Source organism: Anas acuta, chromosome 19 (genome assembly GCF_963932015.1).
Source record: "Anas acuta chromosome 19, bAnaAcu1.1, whole genome shotgun sequence".
NCBI classification, from domain to species: domain Eukaryota; kingdom Metazoa; phylum Chordata; class Aves; order Anseriformes; family Anatidae; genus Anas; species Anas acuta.
This window is the reverse complement of record NC_088997.1, coordinates 1,913,844-1,937,995: the sequence shown is the minus strand read 5'-3', so window position 1 is coordinate 1,937,995 and position 24,152 is coordinate 1,913,844. Positions and strand designations below refer to the sequence as shown.

Below are 24,152 nucleotides of genomic sequence, written 5' to 3'. Positions count from 1 at the left end.
AGGGTCATTGGAAGTAAAGCAGGCAGCAATCCAAAAATACCACAGCCGGCTACCGACAGATCCCTCCCTTCCTCCTCCCCGTCTGAGAGGTGAGCAGCAAGACGGTGCTTCCCTTCTCCTTGGTCTCACTTCCATGGGATTCATTTGTTTGCTTCTGAATATTTGCAGATTTACCCTTACATCCTAGCACCCAACTGCAGTGTTTGGAAGAGGGAGATACACAGAGCGTAAATCCCTACAGGTCAGAGGATGCCTTGCTGAAATTCCAGGATCATTGCAAAATTAAAGGGAAAAGTTTTAATGTTGTAAAACAACTGGATGCGGCTGTGGTCAGGCACATAGACCAGAAGTTACTCAGTACAGAGACCAAGGGCACGCAGACAACTGGGCCAGAGTCTGGGAGAGCAGCCCAATTCATCCCAAATAACCTTACATAGCCAGAGGGGTTTCTCGGACTTCTGCTCCTCTATTATTGGACTTTCATAGCAGAAAAAGAAAGACCAGAGGTGAAAAAGGGAGAAGAAACAGAAGCTTTGTCCTTCCGACCTAACTGCTGCGGGAAAAGAGATGCTGGGGGCTGCCCGTCGTGTCTCTGACCTGACTCTCAACTAGGGGCAGGCTCGCAATTAGACACAGCAGGTTAGGGAAGTCTGCAGCTCCCAAGTCAAAGGTTTCAGGATTAGCCTCGGAGAGACAGAGGGTGCCCACCTAGCCCCTGCTGCCTACCGCAGCTCGTCTCATCGCTGCTTTGCAGGTTTATTTTTAATCTGCTGTCATACCATAACTAAAACCCCAAAGTGGGCACCACCGCTGCCTCTGCCTGTCCCGATGTAAGAAATTTTCTTCGCTTTCACCAGCCCGGTGATTTTTGACGTTAGTACAGAAAACAGCCAAATTAAAAGCATTTCCTATTTAGAAAAATCATAGCGGAGGCTTTGCAATAGTTCCCTAGACTGAGATTATGCGGCCCCTCATAAATAAAATCCTTTTTGTTAATTCTCATTAGCAGACTAAGAAAAACTGCCCATCCAGGGCACAGCAACCGCTAACTCCTGAAAACAGTTTATGACTGAGAAATACGGAACAACCTCAGCCTGCTTCAGAAAAGTAAAACTCAAAGCCCATCACTCGATTAACCCGCGTGTCTTTTTGTCCAGAGCTTGCTTTGTGCCATTTACCCGGTCACTAAAACCACAGGGCACAACTCGGGGGTTTTTGGTATGACCAGTTTAGATTCTGTTTAAATTTATGGGAAGCAAAGGACAGCTTCCTATTGCAGAAAAAAAAAAATAAAATAATATGAGATTCTTAAGTTAACGGCAGCACGCCAAAAACTGGAGAGTTCCCAGGTTAATTAGACAGGCTGAGCTAATCACCTAAGAGCGCGGTGGGAACAATACAGGGTGAGGGTAAGCGGCGGGGGCTTCAAACCGGGCGCTTTCAAGAGCCAGCACAGTTTGGAAGTGCTCCTCCTGCCACAGCTCGATTCCCAGCACGCCCGGGAATGAAGAAGAGAGGGAGGAGAAAATAAAAGCAGGACCCGTCTTATTTAACTGTTTTTATGTTGGCAAAATGATTTGTGCCACGGTATTTCCATAAGAAGTGGGCCCATTATTCTCCTGTAGGAACACATTTGGTTTGAAAAGTATCAGTGGACAGAACGTGGAAATCAAAGCGGATGAATTATTCACAGCCCCCGATCAGAAGTGATCATTATTTCTGATGTTCCGAACTGTGATTAGGATTCAGTGCTCAGATGTCATTTGCTCCCTGAATAGCACCGGCAAGGCAGGACGGCCTGACACACATACATTACGCCCAAGTTTTAGATATATAATTTTACACACACCTTCTCCCACCAGCTCTTTGCCTTAATGCAGCCATTAAGGGACAGTAAAAACATGATATTAACGAAGGTTCGTTTTCATGGCGCTCATAAACGCCGTTCGTTTGACACACAGTGTCAACACTAATCATGGCCTAAAATTAACACCAAAATTGACTTCAACATTAATTGCGCTATCGATGTGACCGGTAATACACACGCTGATGCAGTTACAAATTGACTGCCAGTGGCAGCCGGGGCTGGTGACAGCAGGCAGCAAGGGGAATGGGGAAGGGACCGGCTGCAGGCTCCCTGTGCAGAGCAGGATCGGTGCTGAGCAAAGGGAGGTCGGGGCCATGGGGCTGCTCTGCAGGCAGCAGGAGCCCCCCAGCCTCGTCCCTGCAGGACCTGGACCTCCTGGGGATGTGCAGTGGACAAAAAACCTGCTGGAGACCAGAACAGCTTGGGCTGTGTCAGCATCTGTGCTCGAGCCGTGCCAGGTGTGTGTTTTTTTCCTCTCTCACAGCTAGGAAAATGTTTGAGCCGAGGTACTTCACGCCATGCTTGGTTTTATTTGTTCACCTCCAGATCTGGAGAGCTGGACGTGGGTCTCGAAGAGCCTCGGAGCTGGACAGCTGAACCCAAAGAGCACAAAACGCTGTCCTGCTGTTCTGCCACAGCTGTGCCCTGTGTTCTACCTGTTAGAAATACACATACAGTGGAAGTACAGCTGTGTGCCGGTATGTGTGATGTGCTAAATTACAACAAGAGAGGAAACACAACAACAGCAGGGTCTGGCCCATGAGCACTGGGAGTTCTGTAGCTGAAGATGCCCAAAAGCCCATTTCTGCTGCCATGCACCCACACCGTGACCCCAGCAGGGCACAGCAACACGTTGCCTTTTTCAGAATTTCAGGCCTGGAAGAAAGCCTCTCTGCACTTACACGTGCCCAAAAGCTGCAAAATTTTGTTTCCAACAAGGAGGGCACGACGGGCTGCTGAAGGCCTTCAGACTTGGTGCCTTGCTAGAGAGGGGACCCGCTCGGTAAATGGAGCTGCGAGGTGCTGGCTCTGAAAGGCTGCTGGAAAGGAACAAGATGGGAATTCCTCCTGCATGGGAAGCTGAGGATTGGTGACAGAGGACGGGCATGCACAGCACCACAAGGAAAGCACAAAAAAGCCACCGAAGACTGCAGAATTCGTTTTTTCCGCATGCATTTGTGTGCTGCAAGGTCTGAAGCTGGAACCACGTCTCTTGGGGATAGCCAAGGGCATCTTGTTGAACCCCGACCAAATTCCCCATCAAATTCACGTTCCTGTCCAAGCCCTCAGAATTAATTGGGAGCAGCACTGCCAGCTTCTGCACCAAAACAGGAGCAGTTCTGATGAAATTCTCAAAATGAAGCAATAAATAACTTCTCCTGAGGCAGGGTGTAAAGCTGGACAACTCGAGCTGAAATAGTTTGCATCTCGTGAAGTTGTGGGTTACAGAGACCAATGGCAAACCTTTATGAGGAGCTTTCTGCACACAGGTCTTCAAACATTTACATCCAAATACAAAAGCTGTGCTCTGGTACTGCAGGCATTTGAGGATTTCAGAACACTTCGAGAAAATTGGGTTACGTTCTTATAAATTTCTAGAAATGTATCTTTTAAATAGTTATAAATTCTAGCTCAGAGATGCGTGTCAGAGGCTCACAACCTCCAGTTGTTAAGAAAAGCCTTTTCAAAGCTCAGACTTGTAGTATTGCTCCGACATACATGAAGCTTTTCAAAAACTCAGTCCTTTTTCTGTGTCTACAGCAGTGTGAGAAGCAGCACGCTGAGGGTACCAACCTGCAGGAATATCGACCCCTCAACAACTCGAGGCAGCACAGAGTACCCGTGCCTAGCTCCACAGCTCCTGCTCACTACCAGAGGCTCCACGGACTGACACGACACGCATCCATCCTAACAGGACTCGAAATAACCCCCCACCAGCCCCATCCTCCCCCCACACCTCCTACTCTTAAGGTTGTATCAAATGATCTCGGCATAGAAGTGGGGAAAAAACAGCTCTCAGTGATGCTGGGGGACCCTCTGTTAATTTGTGTCGTATTCCGCTTGTCACCAGACACTCCCTCCTTTACCAAAAATAACAAAAACGTGCTCTGCTCCCTACCCCCACGTCTCCCTGTGACACCCGAGCGTCTCATTGAAAGGGGCTAAAACGGTTCTGCTCCAGGAGGATTCGCGGTCTGAAATCACACCACGAGGGTTGGAGAGGAGGAGACACCACTCGCCGCGCGGCACGGAGAGCTGTCCCTGCTGTTTAAACCCATTCCCACCGCCACCAGAGCCTTCGGGTCAGGACTGCTCCCAAAACTCATCAAGAAAAGGGCTGGGAAATACAGAGAGAAACAACTATTTTGACGGGAATTTCTGGGGAAAGCAGTGGCGGGCTGGGAATGGGGGAAGCAGCTGCATGGTTTGTTTCCATCCCCCTTCCTGGGGATTCACTGGCTTTGGCACCACGCACTCCCCGCCTTTCCTACCTGATCCACCTGCTGCAGGCAGCCTGGCTGATGCTTTAACACCCTGTGCCTGGCGTAAAATGCAGGAACACGGGGTGACAAAGCAGAACATGCGGTTCAACTATTAAGCTCTGCTTGCGTAAAATTCATTAGCTCCACCTGGCAGCCGCGGGCGGCGCGGGGAGCTGCCCTCTGCCCACCGCCACACCGAGCTTCACCTGGCCAGAGCCCAGATCTTCCCCGCTCACAGGACCGGGTGCTCCAGCTCACGGCTCCGACTGCGGACCATTTCTGAACCTCACGCTACTGAGAAGGAAAAACTGTGACATCTAGTGCCAACAGGGAAAACGGCACGCTGTGCAGGGACACCGCATGAGCTGGAGATGAAGGGTAACGCGGGGTGTTGCTGCAGGCGCTCGCTTTCTCCTCGTCCTTGAAGATTTGTTGGGGTCTTCTCAGCGGATGGTGCGGTCCCAGTGCCAAAGGATCACCGTAAAGTGTCACCAAAACACATCGAGGGCTACAGGAAAACATCAACGCCCAGCTCAGGAATGACCAGTAACGTACTGGGTTCTCCATCAGGCTGAGGGAATTGCCTTCTTACACTAAGATTTCAGCTGTTTTCATCTTCTGCACAAAGCCATCCTCAAGGGGCATTTGAGGAGGGGGTCACTACGCTCCAGGTTGTGCCTGCAGCAGAACTACTGCAAGGGACAGGGTTTTAAATCCCACGTGAGTTACACACTCCTGAAATCTAGCGCTGTGTGCCTGTCTGCATTCCCACAATTGCAGCCTCTCCGAGTTTTCCCTATTCTAGCACAGCCACGTAGCTGCACAGCACCATCAGAGGTGTCGAAGACAGGCAGGGCAGAGCAGGACACTCCAAGGTGCCCGTGGCTGCTCTGCCAAGGGGACTCAGTGCTGCATCCTTCCAAACCCATCCCTCCCAACAGCAGAGCAGAAAGTCCCAGTCACACACCCCTACAACAAAGATCTTAGCCAGAATCATGGAAGATTGTGCCACTAAACAGAAAGGCTTCCAGATCATTTATTTATTTGGGTTAAGCAGGAATGATAGAGGTCTTGTGGCGTAATCTAGATAAGCATCCAGGCAATGGTATGAACGTAAAACTCTCTCCTTAAAAGCATTTTAGAGTAAATGTAGTTGTTTGTAATCTTATGCAATTTTGTTTTCTCTGCATATTTCAATGGTCCAAGTCTGTCCTAGACTGGAGATAGGCTGAGCATCCTCTGGTGCTTAGTTCTTGGCGTGCTCACAGTCGTGCATTAAATTACGGCCCGATTGTCCCACAGTCTTTATTCAGTAATGCACTCCAGAGCATTACAAGGAAGCTATTGACTGGTGTTTGATTTTGCTGATAAAATACTGTCTCCTTCAGCTCTCTTCTACACCCACCAGCTCTGAAAATTATTTACAAACTGTTCTTAACTTTTTAGGGCTGCGAATTCAGTCTTGTCAAGTGTGCTGGCTTACTGACGCTTTCTGGTAGCAGGCAGAGCTTATTGGAACAATCTCACATGTAAGCAGAGGTGCCAAAGCAGCCAGATCAGCAATAGGGGGCACACAAGAAAGGGTAACCAGAGACCAGGAGACAGTTCATGAGCTTAGTGTGAAGGATCCGGAACCAACACCGTCTAGCAGAAAGCTCCAGGCAACATCCAGGATTCTGTCTGCAGTCCAAAGACACAGCAGATGCGTTTCAGCAAGAACTCTGGCTGTGCTGCGTGGGCAAGGGACTAGAAAAAGGCCCCGCATTAACGATGTCTTCTGGGCTACGAGGGCAGCCGGCCCGGCCAGCAGCACTGCAAGCTCCCCCGCGTGGCCGTGACAAGACACGGGATCCTCTGCTCAGGAGCAAGCACTGTCTAGGAATAAATAGCAAGTTGTATTTTCATGGTCCATTAAGTCCTTGGCTTCTTTGTTGAGACTACTAGCAAAGAGATAATTACTGCCAAATGAGGTGGTGGGTTACATGAAGTGGTCACAAGCTAAGCGGAGAAAAACCTCTTGTATTGTGAAAGTTCTTGGTATTTCCCATTTCACAGATTTTCCTGAAAACACAGACAAACAGCGTCAGCCAGGTTAGCCCAGAGCACTGCTTGCAAACTCCGCGAGGATGGGAGATCCCAGCTTCGAGCTCTCTCTCTGCGCCCCGCATTAGAGCAGGGATTGCAACTCCGGTTGTCAACATCCAGCTGAACACGCTGACCACAAATCTCCGGGATTTTATGCCGGCTTCTCAATTTCGCCAGCTAGCTAAAACAATTAGGGCACTCAGCTGAGCTGAATGCTTTAAGAGGAAGAGTGCCTTGACCCCTTTTCACATAGAGAAAATGTAATTGTTCAGACCGCGTAGCACAGCCCCAACAGAAAAGACAAGCCCTACCTCAGCACAGCTGATGCCACAGTGGTAAGGCTCTCACTTGCACGAGGGAATAGTCTGAGTGGGGGGAATGTGGTTGAGTCTGTGATCTAAACCACGCAGAACAGTAATAGGAGCCCGAATGCACTAAACAGCAGCTCTATTTATGACAGTCAGAAATTTCCTCTTTAGTAAGAAATACACGACGTACCCTCTCTAAAGATTTTGGATTCAGAAAATCAGCAACTTTTGCTCGAAAAAAATTACATTTACTTGGAAAGTTCCTAACAAGACTCCCACCTGGCAGCTCCCTGGGGCCTGCTCTGGTGAGAGCTCTGGGCCACGGGCTCCATCGGCACTGCCCATTACGTGTTACTAACCACAACTGGGGGAACAAACGCTGTGTAACACAGTAACACCTATTTAGCAAGTACACATTCAAAGACTCTTAAGACATGTTTGTCTAAATTATCCTCACAACACCCCAAAGTACTGCTGTTGTATTAGGGTATGACCAAGCTGAGGCAGTGAAAACTTGGACTGAGGCTACCAAGCAAGCCACTGCAAAGCTTGGCCACCTCAACTTCCCCTCGGTAGGAATCATCCTTCCCTGGGAATCACCTCCCCTGTACTCAGTGTGTAGGGGCTTTTAGCATTTCCAAGCCAAATACATTTACCTGAGGACAAAACTTCTCCCTAACAAATTCATTTTAGAGAGCCAACGAAACGTGCCACGTGTTGAGAATGGTTCACCATCGTATTGCGTGGAAGACATGCAGAACCAACAATGTTTCTCCAGCTCCTCACAGCATGTCTCCTCTCCCTGTGCAACACCTCCAGCTACTGCCACACAGATGGATTACTGCGAGGATCCTCGCTCCCTGGCAGATAAGATGCCGTGTTTCTCTGCCCTGCTGCCGTGCAGACTGATCACAGAAAAGCAGAATGAATCCACTTACAGCCCTAACAAAGGACAGGCTCATGCCCTGCATTCAGCTAGCATCCTGTCCCTTCCTCCACCGCTGCAGCCATCTTCACGGGGAAGAGAAACTCGAGTGCACGTTTGTGAAAATTTGTTTCCTCAGCCAAACGAAATTAAACCATAAAAGCCTAGAGTCGGCTCATCCTGATAAAGGAAGTGCAGCAGGGAGGAATGAATCTGTTCGGCAGCTCGTCACCCCTTGAATGTCACCTGTCCTTCAGCCTGCTGCTGGAACCTCTTCCTCAGATTGACCACTCTCATGTGTGAATGAGCGCTATTGTGTGCAGTGGCTATTGGTAACAGAATTCAATACTAACGCCTCAAACCTCATTCCAGCTGCACATGGTCCTACAGTAACTCGTCTAGGTGCCGACAGGCCAGGCTGACAGCTGAGCACGAGCAGCTTTTAGCGGCTCTGGGGGATGGTTCGACCTTGCTGGGCTTCCCCGTGACAGAACTCAGGGCTGGGACTTCACCTCCAGCCACCCCCTCACCTCGTTTCTGGGAAGTTATTCAATGGCAGGTTGCAATTTGCCATATACCTCCACGAGAAACGATCTTCAGCAGACCAAAAAACGTTGTGTTTTACAATCTTTTGTCTTACTTTCCAGTCACTCAACCCCTCGGCCTACCTGCCACAGAAGGGCCTGCAAAGGGCCTGCACCCGTGCCCGAGGTAGCAACACCACACACACCACAACGGACAGGTCATTTGTTTTCGGATTGAGCACAACTAAGTCTATCAAGGGGTTAAAAAAACTCCTAATTTTTTTTTGGTGGTCTTTGGGTACAGAATCTCTTATAATAAGACTATTTGTATTCATACTGGCAGAGTAAACACTACATGTTCATGCCCAGGCAGCTCTGTGCTTGTAATTTCAGCAAGAACAGAGCTACATCCCTGAGGGACTTTGCTATTTCCCTAGCCACCATCCACTCAAACGCTGAATGAGAGCACAGAAAGAGAGAAAGATGATGGCATAAGCCTCCACAGCACCGCAGCCTCAGCTTTCACTAACAATGCAGGGAATTGTTCGTTTCATGTATAATTATACTAGTTAAAACATTTTTTCTATAGGCCAGCAAAAGACAAGGAAGTAGTGTTCCCATAGTCACCATTTACTGATTAGGTTCAATCTGAAAACATTATTTTCAAAACCTTCCCCTGACAAGAGACATATAGTAAATATAAATTAAAAACCCTGTTTCCTCTCATCACTAAACTTGATATTTTTGACGTAAGAATAGAACTTTGCAAGTCTTATATAAATACAATTCCATCACTTAGAACTGTTCCAAGTTAGATTACTGTAGAAACGTTCACTTATGGAATCCCAGCCTGGACACAAAAAAAATAAACATATCTTCTACTAGTTTTCTTTATTTTCCAGCCATTTTAAGGCTGCAATCTTTGCCTTGCTAATGTAAAGACACACCAGGAAAAGCCCACGACCACAGTACAGCCTCGTCCAGCTTGAGCCGAAGGAGTAACTCTATTACTCTGACAGCATTAGCAGCTTGTTAGTCCCAAGGAAATCATTCACTAGAGGGGGATGTTGCACACACCTTGCTAGTGTGCTACACAAATACTGCAAGGTGAGTATTCAAATGGAAAGCATAAAATTGGTTTTTCATTTTTTAAGCAAATGAAAACATTTCCATTTAGTTTTGTAAAACATATTTTGCTCAAATATAAACCCCAGTTACCTGGAATAGCTGAACGAGCACTTTTTAATTATGAAGGAAAAAATAGCATAGGAACAGGTTTGAAATGGAATCATCATTTACTACAGAGTTTAAAATACCCATTGTATGGAAGGTATTAATTTTTAATGAAACAAAAATCCCATTTTCAAGAGTGAGACTTCATCTATGAAAGACCGAATGAATAGATTTTGTGGCTGGCCTGGTAAATTTTCATTACAATTGTCAAACCCAGCCCAAGACACAATATACTGCAGGACATGGAAAGAAAAGTAGTCATAAAGAAAGTGCAACTTGCCTCATTTCCTCCTGGCAGCCTGTTCATGTGCACGAGCTGGCCCTGATCATCCAACACCAACTCGGTGTACGTTAGTATGTCAGACGGCAGCGGTGGTGTTGGCAGGAATGCATGTTCATTCATCGAATCCCAGAGTTTAATCAAAGACTACAGGATGAAAAGACAATTTTTTGTTGAGAGTATCATCTGCAAACATTTTTATTATTCAATCTACTGTGAATTAGTATTCATGACAATCATCACCCCCATCACCCAGTTTGACTGGCAGTATTCAGTGGACATCGCTTATTTTGGAACTTAAACTATGAAACACAGTTTCATCCAGATTAGCATAATTCAAATTACGTGATTCAGGACAGGACCCAGCAAATCAGATATACAATCAATTCTGAAACTCATTAACTCATTTAATAATGTATGACTCCTATCCAAGGCACTATCACTCCTGCACTGTCCAACCTCCTACAAAGGCTGGATAACAGGGTGGTAAAACAAAGGAACAAACAAGAAATGCAAGATGGTTTACATTTCAACTTCTGCTGTTAGATTTATTAATGAATGGATCTACAGCAACAGCATATAAGGAATCCTGTTTTTTTTTTCAAAGCAGAATCAATCCGTGGTTGCACATACCCTGGGGAACCACTGATAGCCATTCGAGGCCACTCATTTCCCTGCCAAGCAAGGATGGCAACAGACAGAAGCACTCTGCAGGTACAAAACTTTAGCACAAACCAGGAGGCCTTAACAAAGGGCACTTACCTGCCGAAACATCTCAGGAATGTCATAGACGTAGGATGTCCCTAAAGACTGTGCTTGGAATCTCTTGGACTGAAGCAGGTCCTTGGTCACGTACGGGGTATTGATCAGCATCCCATGAAGTGGCCCCTGTTTATCCCCATAGGCCTGGAACATAATCTGCAGCACAAAACACGACCAGTTACGATTTAACCCGCTGGTTCCTTAGACCTATCCCATCTGTATTTTAACAAAAATCATCTGGATATTCCAGACTGATCAGGCTTGTTTCTGTTCTCTACAAATATAATATGTTAATGCTCACAGACCCTGAAACGCCGTGCTTCATCATGCATTACTACCCTTTGGAGACAGTGCTGGACCATAACGGCATGGATCTGAGCATCACTGACTTATTACCGAATCACAGCAGAAAGCAAAGTGAGCAGAGCCACATCCCCACAGAAACAAGCCTGTGACTTAGATGACTTCACATTCACCAGTATTTCCCCTGACACCATATCTGTGCCGATGGATTGTGATAGCTAGGAGCAGAGAGGAGAACTCTGTTATTTATGGAGTCGAACAGCACTGCATCCGTATCTCCACTGACTGATCATGGAAGCTAGGTCAAGACTTGCATATGTCATTTGGCTTGAAGTTTTGATATTATAAGTTTAAAAGATTTTCCCAGAGTAGCAACATGAATTATCAGCTGCCATGCTTCATGGCACTATATATTCCACTCAGCCAGGACTCAGACGGAAATCTATTTCGACTGAGAAATAAACACGAAGAGCACTGCTTAACTGGGACACCACTGTACAAATGCTGCTTAATTGAAACACGTCTGATGGAGGCAACACGATTAGTTTGCTGGGGTTCTTTTGTGGTTTTGTTTTGTTTTTAACAGAATGCTGATCAGGAAAAAACAGGAAAATATATACAGATAAAAACTGCTCCTAATAAACCTCAGTCACAAAGGGGAAATCTGTCAAAGTTGCTCAGAAAGCTTGAAGGTGTCTTTTCTTTTTTTTTTTTTTTTTTTACTTCAGTTAATTGAAGTAATTCCTATCAGTAGAATGTTTAAATAGAACTGGTTTAATATCCCCCCCAAAAAATCAAATATTGGAAAAGTTGCTAAAAGCTGTACACACACAAGCACAATCTTCTACCCTTAAAAAAGCAGAGAGCTCATCAGAGGCAGAGTTTAAGAGAAAAGGTGACCTTCACAAGTGACTAATGGAACTTGAGGGTCAAGATCAGCTACTAGAGATTATTAAAATGCCCTTTTCTTTCCTCATCTCCACTCAAAAGCAGAAATGAAGCAAAGCATACGGACACTATCTGTTCTAGGATCTCCAGAACTGGACAGGCTGTGCAGGCAGGCAGCTTGCTGAAAAAATTTAAATGGAGAAGAGGGGGAGAAAAGGTGACTCAGCACTCTGCTTTCCACATGAACACTGCCCAAGTGATTTATTCTGTTGCTAGTACTGCATGGCAGGGAGATTATTAGAGAGGGAGATGTAAACATTTCTGTATTTAAATATTTTTCACATATCCTATGGTCCATGCGTTTTAGCATATGCAAGTATTTGAGTTATCCACAATATTCCTGTGCCATGAAAAGCACAAAGACCTGAATAGCCACAACGGTTACAAAAGAGTCTATTATGCTTAATAGAAATGACATAAAGGCACCTTCAACGGTTTTATAGCATCCTACCCAAGTCATTTCCTATACCTTCAGAATTTAGAATAAAGTTCACAGTTTTTCTCTACTTATTCAGGGAAACATATAATAAATAGTATTTTGGATTATGACCTGCACGATGAGCATCAACGGTGATTACTTTTCTATTGCGTTTTTGAGCACTCTGCCACAGAGGAAAACAGATATGCAAATACCACAAGGTATACGCAAAACAATTAGAGGACATGCACTTTTACAAAATTAGTACATTTTGCACATCTGCATGCCTCTTGCAAGATTATCTTCGGGATACATTCTCCTTTCTATGGCAAAGTTGAATGGCAATTTTATATTACCTGGAAACACAGCAAATCACAGAAGAGCTTTTTCAGGTACACCATGATCCCCCCCCCAAATACTTTGTTCCCGAAATAATGGAGCCATATGGAAGCACACCTGTGCTGTCCTGGAGTCCGTCACTTCTTTGTACAGACTGATGTCCAAGTAGTAGCCTGACTCGTTGGTCAGGAAGAGACGAATGGGAATTGCCTTCCCAGTCGGCGTCAACCTGATGTTGATCTTCAGCTCGGCTTGGAGGACGCGGAGTTTCCACAGGCGACTCCCGTAGCGCATCACCATGCTCCGCACAGATTCTTCAATCTTAAAACACACAAGGAGAACGTCCCTCATTTTCAGGACACATCCACCACTTCTGTCCCTCCTCCATCCTGCTGCTCCACAGGGCACGCAGCACACAGGAGGGGCACCAGAGCAAAGGAGATCAAAGCTCCAAGCCACAGCACGTGTCCCGGGCTGCTCCTGAACCCCAGTGGCCCGTCCGTTCTCACTCTAACAACCCCTGAGACAGACAGGAGCTCAACTCAAATTCCAGGGACCACCGAGGTACAGGGCCAGCACTGGATTCCCATCCTTTCTGCCTCCTGGCACCTCATACCCCAGCCAAGCACAGCATGCCCGCTGCTTCCCCTTCATTGACCTTTCTTCCTGCAAGTATAGCTCACAGCTAAGAACTACAAAATGCAGAAAGTGAAATCCCTGACAAACAGTTATGTAGCACTTATACGCACAATAATCATGTTTCATGGCACATGCGGTACTGTGCTTTAAATCAACAAAGTAATTACTACTTGGAGCTTGGCCTTCTGGTGTTCTATTAAACTTCGTAATATACTACTGTTGGCAAATAGTGCATATTAAAAGAAGGCAATTTATAGTCTGCTTTTAACATTCTTTCCAAAAAAAGTCCTTTTTCCACAGCTGCTCAGGAAAAAGCCACGGTATACATTTGCAGGCTTCCTGGCTTCCAGGGGCTGCATATCCCAGGTTCCTCTGAAATGCCTGAGAACTGAAGGCTCTGGATGCCCTGACAGAGCAGTTTTTAAAATGCTATGAAAAAATAAGTATAGTTTCAAACACAAAAAAAAATATTTTTGATAAACTGGTTCTTAATTTAAATAGAGGAAGTGAGCTACATTGTCCAAAGGATATTCCTATAAAAAGGAATTGTTACTGCTACTTCTAAAATCTCACACTTAATAGTCATTCGTAGATTGGTAGGAAAGCTTTCCTGCTTCTTCACTTTTAAAGAGGTTTCTCACTCAAAATAAGCTAATTGTTTGCCTTAACTAGCTAAAACAAAATCTATTCTCTCTGCTTTTGAAAAAAGTTGGGTTAGCAGTTCAACGTCAAGACTATTTTTAGTTAGAGACATCCATTAATTACATGACTCCACTTTCTTTATGTTTTCAGCAGCAAATGGACTTCAGTCTATCATACACTGGAATGTATTTGTTACCAGTATGTACTACAATTAAATGCTGAACTACAAAAATACATTTTTAACATTCTAAAATTTAATTTAAATTCCATTATTAAAAAAAAATAATCCACCTAAGGTATCTATTTCAATCCATCACATCAAAAAAAGAAAAAACAAAAACCAACAGAAGTAGTTTTTGCAAACACTACAGGTATTAAAAGCTCTTTTTACCTAAAAGGCTTGCAAAACTATCCCAACAGACCCAAGGTTAACCCGTGGCATTACTCTGTTTCTTTCCAGTAGTAACATAAACTACTAGCTCTACCCAGAGGCTAGCATAAGAAGACAACAAACAGCCATTTCATTCCGGTGAGTTAAGCCCAAGAAGAACAAACACTTCAGGGCTGGAGAAGAGGCCATACCTTTGATGGGTCCATGATGACAGTAGGCACAAAATTTAAGAAGATGTGATTGCAGTCAGTGCGCACGTTGGTGTTATTAAATGCCACCTCCAGCTCATCCATGGCTTCCAAAAGCAATCGCTCTCCCTCATTTTGCAGATACTCAAAGGAGGCTTCCTGCCAGACATTGTCAACAAATAATTTACTTTCTACTCAAAAATCACAGCCCAAGTAAACAACATTTAAAAAACTGCAGAAGGACCTGACTGAGAAAATAGGCAACATCAGTTTCAGCAGGATGTGCAACCTTCAATCAGAGCAATGACAGTTGCAGAGCCAGTCTCACTCCCACCCCCTGGATGCACAGACCCAGCCGACCTGCTCAGGTCAGCATAAATACGAACCAGGGCAGGGCAAATTCTTACTGCAGTAGGGCAGGAGGAACACAAGGAAACAACTACTGCCTCAAAACGCAAGGATTGCTGACTGCCCACTGGGCCAAAGAAATATCTCCCTGAGGCACAGGAATAGCAGGTCTCTGAAGACATGCTCCTGTAGAGCCAGCGTGAGCAAAGAGAGGGCACCCATGTACAGTGCTCTGTGCACGCAATGTGTTTTCAGGCAGATTTCTGCACCGATTTACAGAGTTTCATAGGCTGTCTTGGAAAGAAAAATTGCACAGGGTGACAAAACTCACCTTGGTAACCAGGTCGGAATGCCTTATGATAGCCCTCACGAAGAACCGGTAGTCTGTCACCTCTGTTCCTACTTCCACTTTCGCTGCTCCCAGGTAGAGGTGCATCTTATGGTTGGCACATGGGATGGCAGTGAGGTCGAAGTTTCTCATCCTGTTCAGCTCCAGCTGGAAAGCCAGAGCTGGCTCCAGATGCCGGTAGATCCTATCTTCTTCAAACTGGAGGCCCCCAGCACATACAGGAAAGAAAGGATGTAAAAGAGGAGGGTGGGTTAACAAGGTGGAATGCTGAGGATGGGGAAATCTAGACAATAACAATAATAAAATTTCATATTTAACCAAAAGGCTAAAAATTCAAAAGAAATTGTTGAAATGCTGGGAGTAGAACACAAACTGCAAGACAGCAAATTCTCAAGCTCATTCTCCCAAGAACTCCTTTTTCACAGAAGGCAGTAATTTTGGTATTGAACCAGCTTCTTAACCTCCCTTGTTACACTGCCAATAAAATCCACAAAACGGAAGCTTCAAGTCAGGCTTCCAAATGTGTGAATTTTTATCCTACATTACCAGAGACTCCTCATTGTTACCGACACCTCTTGCTGTGTGTGGGAAGGAGATGATACCACACCACGCAGTGAGGCTGGGCTGACGTAGCCCCCTCTTAGACTGGCACTGAACAGCCATGGGAGGGAAGGATAGAGTGAATGCTTAGAGAAAAAGTTTTAGGATGTCCAACCTACCTTATCCCGGGCACGGAACGTGAAGAACTTTGGAAATTCTCTCTGTTTAAAAATAAAAATAATGACGTTAGTCCCCCCAAAGCAAGCCATTTGATCAGATCTGCAGTAGCACCACAGCAGAGGAGGTAACAGAAGTTGTTCCAAGCTACTTTTTCAACATCACCGAGTGGTGGAAAATCAAGTTACCCTCAACAAGGCAGCAGAGGTAGTTTAGACCCGTCTTCACTGCCAATACAATAGATGCTACCTGACTGGCTTTTGATTATTCTCGTCAATTGCCAACAGACAGTAAGATGGAACTGTCCAGACACAGTAGTGCGAAACTTCTAGTTCTGTGATCATTACAGTTGTTGTGGAAATGTTTGGGAGATGCACAATGGTATTAACACCCTATAATGTAAGCTGATGTACACAAAACAATGATCTGTATTCAATAGCTCTCTTTATATCTTTACTGCTAGAAATATTATCTTCCCAAGGAAAATAATGAATTGTAATAAAATAACTTTATACTCGTGTATTAAACAGCAGTCTACAAAAATCACACAAATATGATTAGGTTTCTCTGCTGTTCTATTGCACAGATAAAATCCTACCAAATTGCAAAGGGTTTACATCCTTCTGCGGTGCACTGCATGTCTTAGAAGATAACAAGACTACACAGCATCCTCCTACCTATCCCCTCCAGTTCCATCCAAGCAAAGCCCTTCAGTTCTGTGGAATTACTTTCACTGGGTGGAGGAACTTTTACGAATGCTTTGTACTGACACGAGAATACCAGCCATCTATGCTAAAGGTGAGAGGAAAGAGCACACACAACTGGCCAGAACTTATTGAGAAGGTATCTGACCTGAAGAAGAAGGCATCTGACCTGATGTCACATTTTCACTGCCAATGAAGGACAGCAACCCCAGCTGGGCTCAGTGCAACCAGTGAATAATGACAGGATATAAGGCTCCACTGAGCAACACAGCTTTTAAGGCTGGAAGTGACCACCTAGTAAATCATCTTTACCTCCAATAAAAAGCAGTCCCCAGAAAGTCACCTGATAGCTCTCAGCTGAACAAAACAACCTGTGTTTGACTGCAGTGTGCCTTTCAGGCTAGGCAGCAGTTCAGGAAAACCTGCCTGAAAGTTCAGGCAACAGGCACAGAGGTGAGGCCGCAAGGATCGGCTGTGCTCTGACCGAACCAGCACGCAGAGGACACTTCATGTTCCTCCTCTCTCTTCCAAATCCCTCCTACCTGTACGCCCCCTGCATGCTGCTAATTTCTCCTAACGTCGTCCATGCTCATTCTATCCCTAATGTAATTGCTTTCAAGGCATTTGACTGGTGTTGTGGGCAAATATAATAATTAGATGTGCACACACACAAAAATTCTCGGTGCTCTGGTACCAAAATCCAAAAGAGTGCTCCATTTCCTAGGCAGAAGAATTATACCCCTGCTGTGTTCTAATCAACCAACCATCATCAAGACAATCAAAATAATTTGCCTAAATTAGCCAATCAAGACACCCTGCAAATCGCAGAATGTGAAAAGCTACAACAGAAATCATCATAGTTGATTATTATACTAATAATCACGTTAAAAACCTAATGAGATGAGGAAATTGGAAGCTTGCTGGAGCAACTCTCTATTACCTCAACATGCTGGGAACTAATTATATAGACTGTAATTAAAACAAAAACAAACCCTAGCCCAGGCCCTAGCTAAGTTAATAGTTGGTCCAGTAATAAGTGGAATAGAATAGGAGATAGTAATAAAGACTGACACTCACTAAGGACCCCAGAGGTACTCCAGGAACTTTGCAAACAGCCGACACACCACGGCGTGTCCTCTGCCTGAGGAGCCAGGAGCATCCTGACAGCGCCTGGCACCACGCGGCAGCTCAGGGCAAAGAGATCTGACTCGGGTAAAGTCTGATGGCTGATACGTGCTACAGAGCTTATTCACAGTTTGTATTATCCACATATCAATTCAGTTCTCTGAAACTTCCTTTTTTCCCATCTCAGGTTGGCGTTTCTGGCTTAGGGTCCCAACACTTCTCCAAGGAGGCCAGTTTCCTCCCCAAGCTGCTCATCAATACCCATCTGCATCTGCACCATTGCCAAGGACTCCCACGCAGCGACACGCTGGCTAAACCAGGTTTGGTAAGCACAGGAAGAATTTCTTGCACTTTCAAGACTCCTTACAACCTCCAGAGTTGTAAAACAGGTACAGAGGGGATGAAAACCCTGTTTATGCTTTACACTGCCACCTTGAAAACAGGGCCAAACTAACCCCCATCAATGCCAAACCCAGGGGAAAGAAGTAACTCATAGCAGCAAAAGCACCAGATGTATTCCCCTGCACTAAGTCATTATGCAAAATTTAGCAAGTCACTTCAATCACTCCTCTGAGCTATTTTAAAATCAGTAAGAAGACTAAGGAAATCACCACGCTAGGTACGAAATACAAATTTTTCTAATTACATTTTCGAATACAGAACAATATTGAAACAATGAAGATCTTTACCAATGTGTCAGTCATGGGGTTAGTCAGATAATGAGAGACACTTCAGCATGTGAGTGGCCCACTGAATGCAAGAGGCCCACTCCTGCATTTAAACACTTCACTTAACTCTGACACCAGTGTTGCCATCAAATGCCTGACTAAGAAACAAACGAGAAGCCCAGAGTCACTTACGTGTCTCTTGGCCTCAGACCAAGAATACCACCATGTTCTAGACCCTTTTTTTACTTACATGAAATCTCTGATCCACCTCACAGTTGACCTGTTTCCTGAAGTCCTTACAAGCGAAACACACAAACACAGGAAGAAAAAAAAAAAAAAAAAGAAAAAAAAAGCAGAAGAAAGCTAGCAATTAGAATGAAAATCAAAAATGAATTAATTCAAGAATACAAGAGGTGCCAAGATTGTTTACAATTGTAAATTAATTTTCTTAAGCAAATTCATCAAAACAATTTCAAATTTTAGAGAACAAAACCAGTGAAGTCAGAACTAAGTATAGTTAACAAAGTATTTAATTTATGAAAAATACAACAAACGGTGGTGCCATTATGAGCCAGTAACCAAAGAGTGCTGAGCAGCATGAGGGATACGACAATACCTTTTGTGCTACAAGGAAAGTCAGTCTCCGAATCCCGTGTTCAATCAGGACCGATTTCTGCAAAAGGGCAAAGAAGGAAGGGAGACTGAGATCAACAGAAAGGAACATAGCAAAAACACATGAAAGTTTTCTGTAAACTACAGAAGCTCTACAGATCCTTCTGCATCTCTGCTGTTAAGTTTTCAGTCCATTTTGGTCTACTCATAGCTACAATTCCTCACCTGATGATTGTGTGGCAGCACACACAAGTAAATATATCAAAGCTGAAGAGCTAAGTAACCAAATTACAAGGACAAAGTCTTCCAGCTGATCCTTGCTAACAAGTTACGCAGAAGAATTAGTTGCAAGTCTTGCAGGACATCCTCTCATTCATTTGCCAAAGTTGTTGCCTTTTTTCTGCAAAGATTACTTTCTGAAGAGAACACAAGGTAAGGCCATGGGAAATGATAGGAACTGACCCAAGAAAGCACGGACCACATACTTGACTTTGGCACAAACAGCACACCAACAACCCTGACCAAAGGACGGATGTGTCAGTATTACAAAGGTGATGAACTGTAAGTTTTATGTAGTTTACAGATCTACCAGCGAATGCCCATTCTGGTTACTTCTTGAACAAATTCCATACGGCCACATTTCAAATGAACGGTGCCATCAGTATTTGCCACATCACTGCTCTTTTCTAAATGTTAAAAATGGTAGTTTTGCCCCTCTTTGTAAAACTTTTTCCTTTCTCCTCCTTTTTCCAATTGAAAACCAAACGAAATAGAAAAGAAGAAGAACAAAAAAGAAGCAAGAGCTCAGCCAGACCAGGAACAAAACAACCCCTTTCGGCACAGACTGAAATGTTTTACTAAGGTTAAGCCCTTTGAAAATGAGCATCAGTGCCGATATTCATGGCAAGAGGAAGAAAATAACTTTAATAATGCCATGATTTAAAAAGCAAAAATTGTCATTGCTTTTAAAATTCCACAAGTGGCAGACAATAACAGCATAGCAACAGGATTCTGATTACATCGTAATAATGTGGGTCTCACAGCAAGTCCACAGCTATTACAGAGCGATTAGCCATCAGCACCTGGAGAAACTCCATTTACACTGACTGCCTCAATCTCCTCCACAAGTCATTTACAAGTATATGATCCTAATTTCTATTAAAAAAAACACACACAACATGCTGGGACTAGAAGATTATTTGGACAATTTGGATCAACCTATTTGATAGTTTAATGTGTTTTGGATTTTTTTTTTTATTCCTTTCCTTTTATCCCCTCCCATAAAACGCCTGGAGCATGATCAAGCAGATGAAAAGCAGAACTAGTTTTAATTTTTATATTTGATTATTTTCTTTGCTTAAAGAGACAGGAAGCTGCTGAAGCCGAGTAGAAACAAGTCCCATTTTGGAACCCCTCCTTTCTGCAGATGTATTACCCCCTCCCACAATGGGAAGTGAAGTTAGGAAAAAGCCTCTCAGTGCTCCCAGAGCCGTTTCAGGTGCCGTGGGTGCAGCAGGTCCCACTGCCTGGTGTGCTATTCATAGCAACAAGCTCTGAGTTCTTTGTACCAGCGAGGAAAAGCAAGTGAAGGCAGGCACTAGAGGGCAGAGTGGACACAGAGGCTGTCCCCAGCACAGGCTTCCTCACAAGTGACCACAGGACTAACTCTTGGTACTCGGAAGGGAACCCCATGCTTTTATGAAGGAGCGACAAAACATACCAAATCAACTCCACCTTGTGACAGAAACACCACCTGATGCATTTAAATCCTTTAAGGTCTCTTAGCCTATCACAAATCAAAAGGGAAAAAAGTCCTGAGCTGATGGATTAGCACGGACCATTAAGAACAGCAAAGAGAAACACAGCTTGTTGTGTGTTTTTTTCATGGCCTACCCTGGAGGCTTCAGATGGGTGTAGCTACATCCAGTCAAATAAGTGGTAAGATTTTAGATAGGATAAATTAAGAATGTAACTGCTGTATTTATTTATTCACTTCGGAAAAAAGTATCTGAGGAGAATGCTGACTTTTCCCAAAGCAGAGCGAGCCGTCCTGTGCAGTTAGGTGTTCTGGAGAGAGAGAATTGAGGGGACTTACCTTGCTCTGTGTGAACTCCCTGAACATGGCTGCCAGCCCATCATCATCAACATCGCTGTCAGTTTTAATAGCAACATTAAGAATGTGAATGGGCTCCTCACGGGCGGCCTGCAATTTAAAGAAAATACCCTCCATAAATAAATTGTTAACAGCATAACAAGTAGGCATTGTCAAAAGAGGCTCCTCAAACACAACTCTAAAACATGGGTCCCATAGGAAAGGAACGACTCCAGCAGAGCTTGCTCTAAAGTCAGGAAAAATACGAGGGAACATCCTTGACCAAGCAGCCTCACGGATTCATAATTTCACAGCAGTAAGTGTTAACGTCCACAAACAGCAGCTTCAGAGGATCCAATTCTGATGGTCACATCTGACTTGGCAAACTCAAGTGTGCTTCATTTGGATGCAAAAAGAATGCAGGGTCAGGGCCTCTCTTTATGAGATGCAGTACAGGCAGGGCATAAGAGGACTTCGGCATCTCGAAAGGTAATGAAATTAGGCAAATTCAAAGTGTAAGAGCAAAACATTGTGTGTTTTCCTATCTACTATAAAATGAAATAATGTGGAAGCATCAATTACATTCAAGCTTCAAGAAATGACAAATTCAGTATTCAAGATCTTGCAGTTAACTCTGAAAAAGTGAATACGAACAGGAAATTTTCCTTGGTGAGGTGAGGGGGAGGTAAAGAGACAGACATTGCGGCTGACGGTAATATTCTCAAATAAGGCTACAGTATTTATACACATCAAGAGCAATGGGTAAGTTTTAAACTGAGCCCTGTTCTGAACACAGACGGCATTCCAGCAGAGCTTCCAGCTGCTGGGAGGCAGGACGGAGCAGTGGAGCAGCTACCTGTGTCACTAAGGACAGCACTTCTTCTGTCACCAAGGATTTAAAACCATCTGTTTCCTCTGCACCTGCTCTCCGCATCAGTGCAGAAATTGTAGGGGGTTCACTCTCCTTTTCCTCCTAAAAACAGTTCTAAGAGGCAGAGGAGTAGGAAGAATCCGAATGTAAAGTGACTAGGAAGAGTGTAAGACAGAAAACACAGCAAGTCAGACTTAAAGTAAAGGCTGCAGCACACGTAGTTCAGTACAGCAAGGCACAGAGAAGGCCTGGAGACCTACTCATGGCCTAAACTCTCAGTAACACTGCCACAGAGCCAGGAATTCTGCTGAGGTTAAAAGCAACACTCTGAATTTACATGGAGAATAAGAAATGTGGATGTAGCTTTAGAACAGAGTCAGGAAATGGCCACCTACTTTTATTCACCTGCTGTGAACAAGCAAACAAATCACATACATAAATACATAAAGCTCTTAACTCCTGCTTCCAGCACTCCAACAAGTGAAAAGTATCTCGCCTGCAGTCATTGCAGCATTCTGCACGCCGTCCATTTCCAAACCGAGAGCAACCTCAAGAGAGAAAAAATACTGTACCTTGTCTTCATCATACAAGGAAGCATGGCCAGCTTCAGGGAAGGTTGGGCTCTGGGGAGGAGAGTCGCAGAAACAACTCATCACTTCATCAAAGATTCTGAAATACACCAGAGAAGTATTAGTCACAAACACACTGCTGCTGGCTCACTGCAAGCATACGGCACTAAAATCCACAAATCACACTGGTAAGGGGGGAGGGAGGGGAAAGTACTCCTTCTCTTTGCAGGACTGAAACTCAAACGATGAGGAGGCAGTACCTCCTCCACCCCTCAAACAAAAGCAGAGCCTAGATCTTCAAACACTCGTCACATCGCCACAGATCGTATGGTTGCAGGCACTCCTGACTGCGAGGAGCTCTGCTGTTTGGTTGGTTTTGTTTTTTTGCCTACCCCGAAGAGGTTGAAAGCATAAAGGAACCATCCTCCCACATATATATGCATGAACAAGAGCCCTGGAAATCAGCATGTTTGCAAATGGTCTCCAGTCAGCAGAAATTCAAGATGCTGATCCCTCCGGCTGCAAAGTGCTCTCCCAGCAGCCTGAAACTTTGAGTTATCTCATTGGGACAGATGAGGGCATCCAAACAGACAACCACCTGACACTCCAAAAGCTTAACAAACGAGCTTGGGACCACTCCAAACCCAACTCTAGATAGTGGCAAAGGTTTTGCTCGGTTCCCTTTGGGCCCGCCTAGGAAGCTGGTGACACAAAGAGCCGTCCCCCTTCCCCACGTACCTGACAAAATCTTCGAAGGTGCGGAAGGAAACCATTCCACCCATCCGCTGGCACGGCGGGGTGAAGGAGTTGTCCAGCAGCACGTCACTCACGCTGGCGACGTGGACCATCCCGTAGTGGTTGAGGTTGGAAGAGAAGGACATTCTAAACGGCAATGCAAGAAGGTGACAGTCAGTGGCAGAGGAAAAACATCTGAGCACATTCGTTTGCTTTGGCCACTTAATTGTGGCTGCTTATCCCGTGTAACTGTGGCAGGGTTTGTCAGATTCCCAGCACGCCAGACCTGCTGGGCTGCCTTCTCCTGCGGCCCTGCAGTGCTGGCGTGTGTCTGGTGCCACTGATGCTCTTACCTGGACGTCCTCCCAGACGTACAGGAACAGGAAAAGGTGGGAAATAATGTTACAAACCTTTGGAACAAGTGCTTCTAAAGGGAGTTTATTGATGACAGGTGAATTACGACTGCAAAGCTGAATGCATTTTTCCTCCTATATGTGCAGATTTTGCTTTACGTGTGGAATACTGAACTAAGCAAGAAAGATTTTTGACACTTCAAAGCTTTAGTGCATCTTTACAAATTAGGTCGAAGTGCACTAAGCTATATTTGCTTATTGCTTCCACCATTTTTCTAGCCATGCTACAATTTATACTCCTCAGATGCAGTGTGGCACACTAAATTCCTATTTTAAAAAATCTTAAAAATCCTCTCTAAAATCCTATACTTGCAGCAGGATTTTCTAGAGTCTCACCCTAGTACTCCTACCCTAAATAAGGTCCTATTAGGGTGTTTTCCAGTTTCCAAAGTACCGTGCTCTTCCCTATGGTTTAACATAGACTTTGAAAATACTGCAACCCTTTTATTTTGCTTAGTTTTGATGGCTAAAAGGTAGCAGCTTTTAAATATGAGCAGTTGGCCACAGAACACATCTATTTTATGGAGCAAGGCAGAGCTCCAAACCCAGTGCCCTCCAGGTAATTCTCTTACTGTTCTGGTACTCGTGCCTGTAGGGCTGCTACCCAAGCACTG

At 44.8% G+C, this 24,152-nt stretch overlaps 1 protein-coding gene across 3 annotated transcripts in view; it reads right to left on the bottom strand.

The window, feature by feature from the left end:
* The window catches only part of ACACA (acetyl-CoA carboxylase alpha), a 93,643-nt gene that overhangs the window by 40,532 nt on the left and 28,959 nt on the right, over positions 1-24,152 (bottom strand). For 2 of the 3 annotated variants that reach the window (XM_068655943.1, XM_068655944.1), the window contains 11 exons: positions 23,129-23,272; positions 22,394-22,490; positions 20,954-21,061; positions 18,863-18,919; positions 18,497-18,541; positions 15,752-15,793; positions 15,015-15,230; positions 14,339-14,494; positions 12,593-12,796; positions 10,468-10,623; positions 9,706-9,852 (listed from right to left, as the gene is read on the bottom strand). In XM_068655943.1, coding sequence (XP_068512044.1) covers positions 9,706-9,852; positions 10,468-10,623; positions 12,593-12,796; positions 14,339-14,494; positions 15,015-15,230; positions 15,752-15,793; positions 18,497-18,541; positions 18,863-18,919; positions 20,954-21,061; positions 22,394-22,490; positions 23,129-23,272 — 1,372 coding nt within the window. The remainder of the gene's footprint in view (positions 1-9,705; positions 9,853-10,467; positions 10,624-12,592; positions 12,797-14,338; positions 14,495-15,014; positions 15,231-15,751; positions 15,794-18,496; positions 18,542-18,862; positions 18,920-20,953; positions 21,062-22,393; positions 22,491-23,128; positions 23,273-24,152) is intronic. The other variant, XM_068655945.1, reaches the window with a different exon arrangement.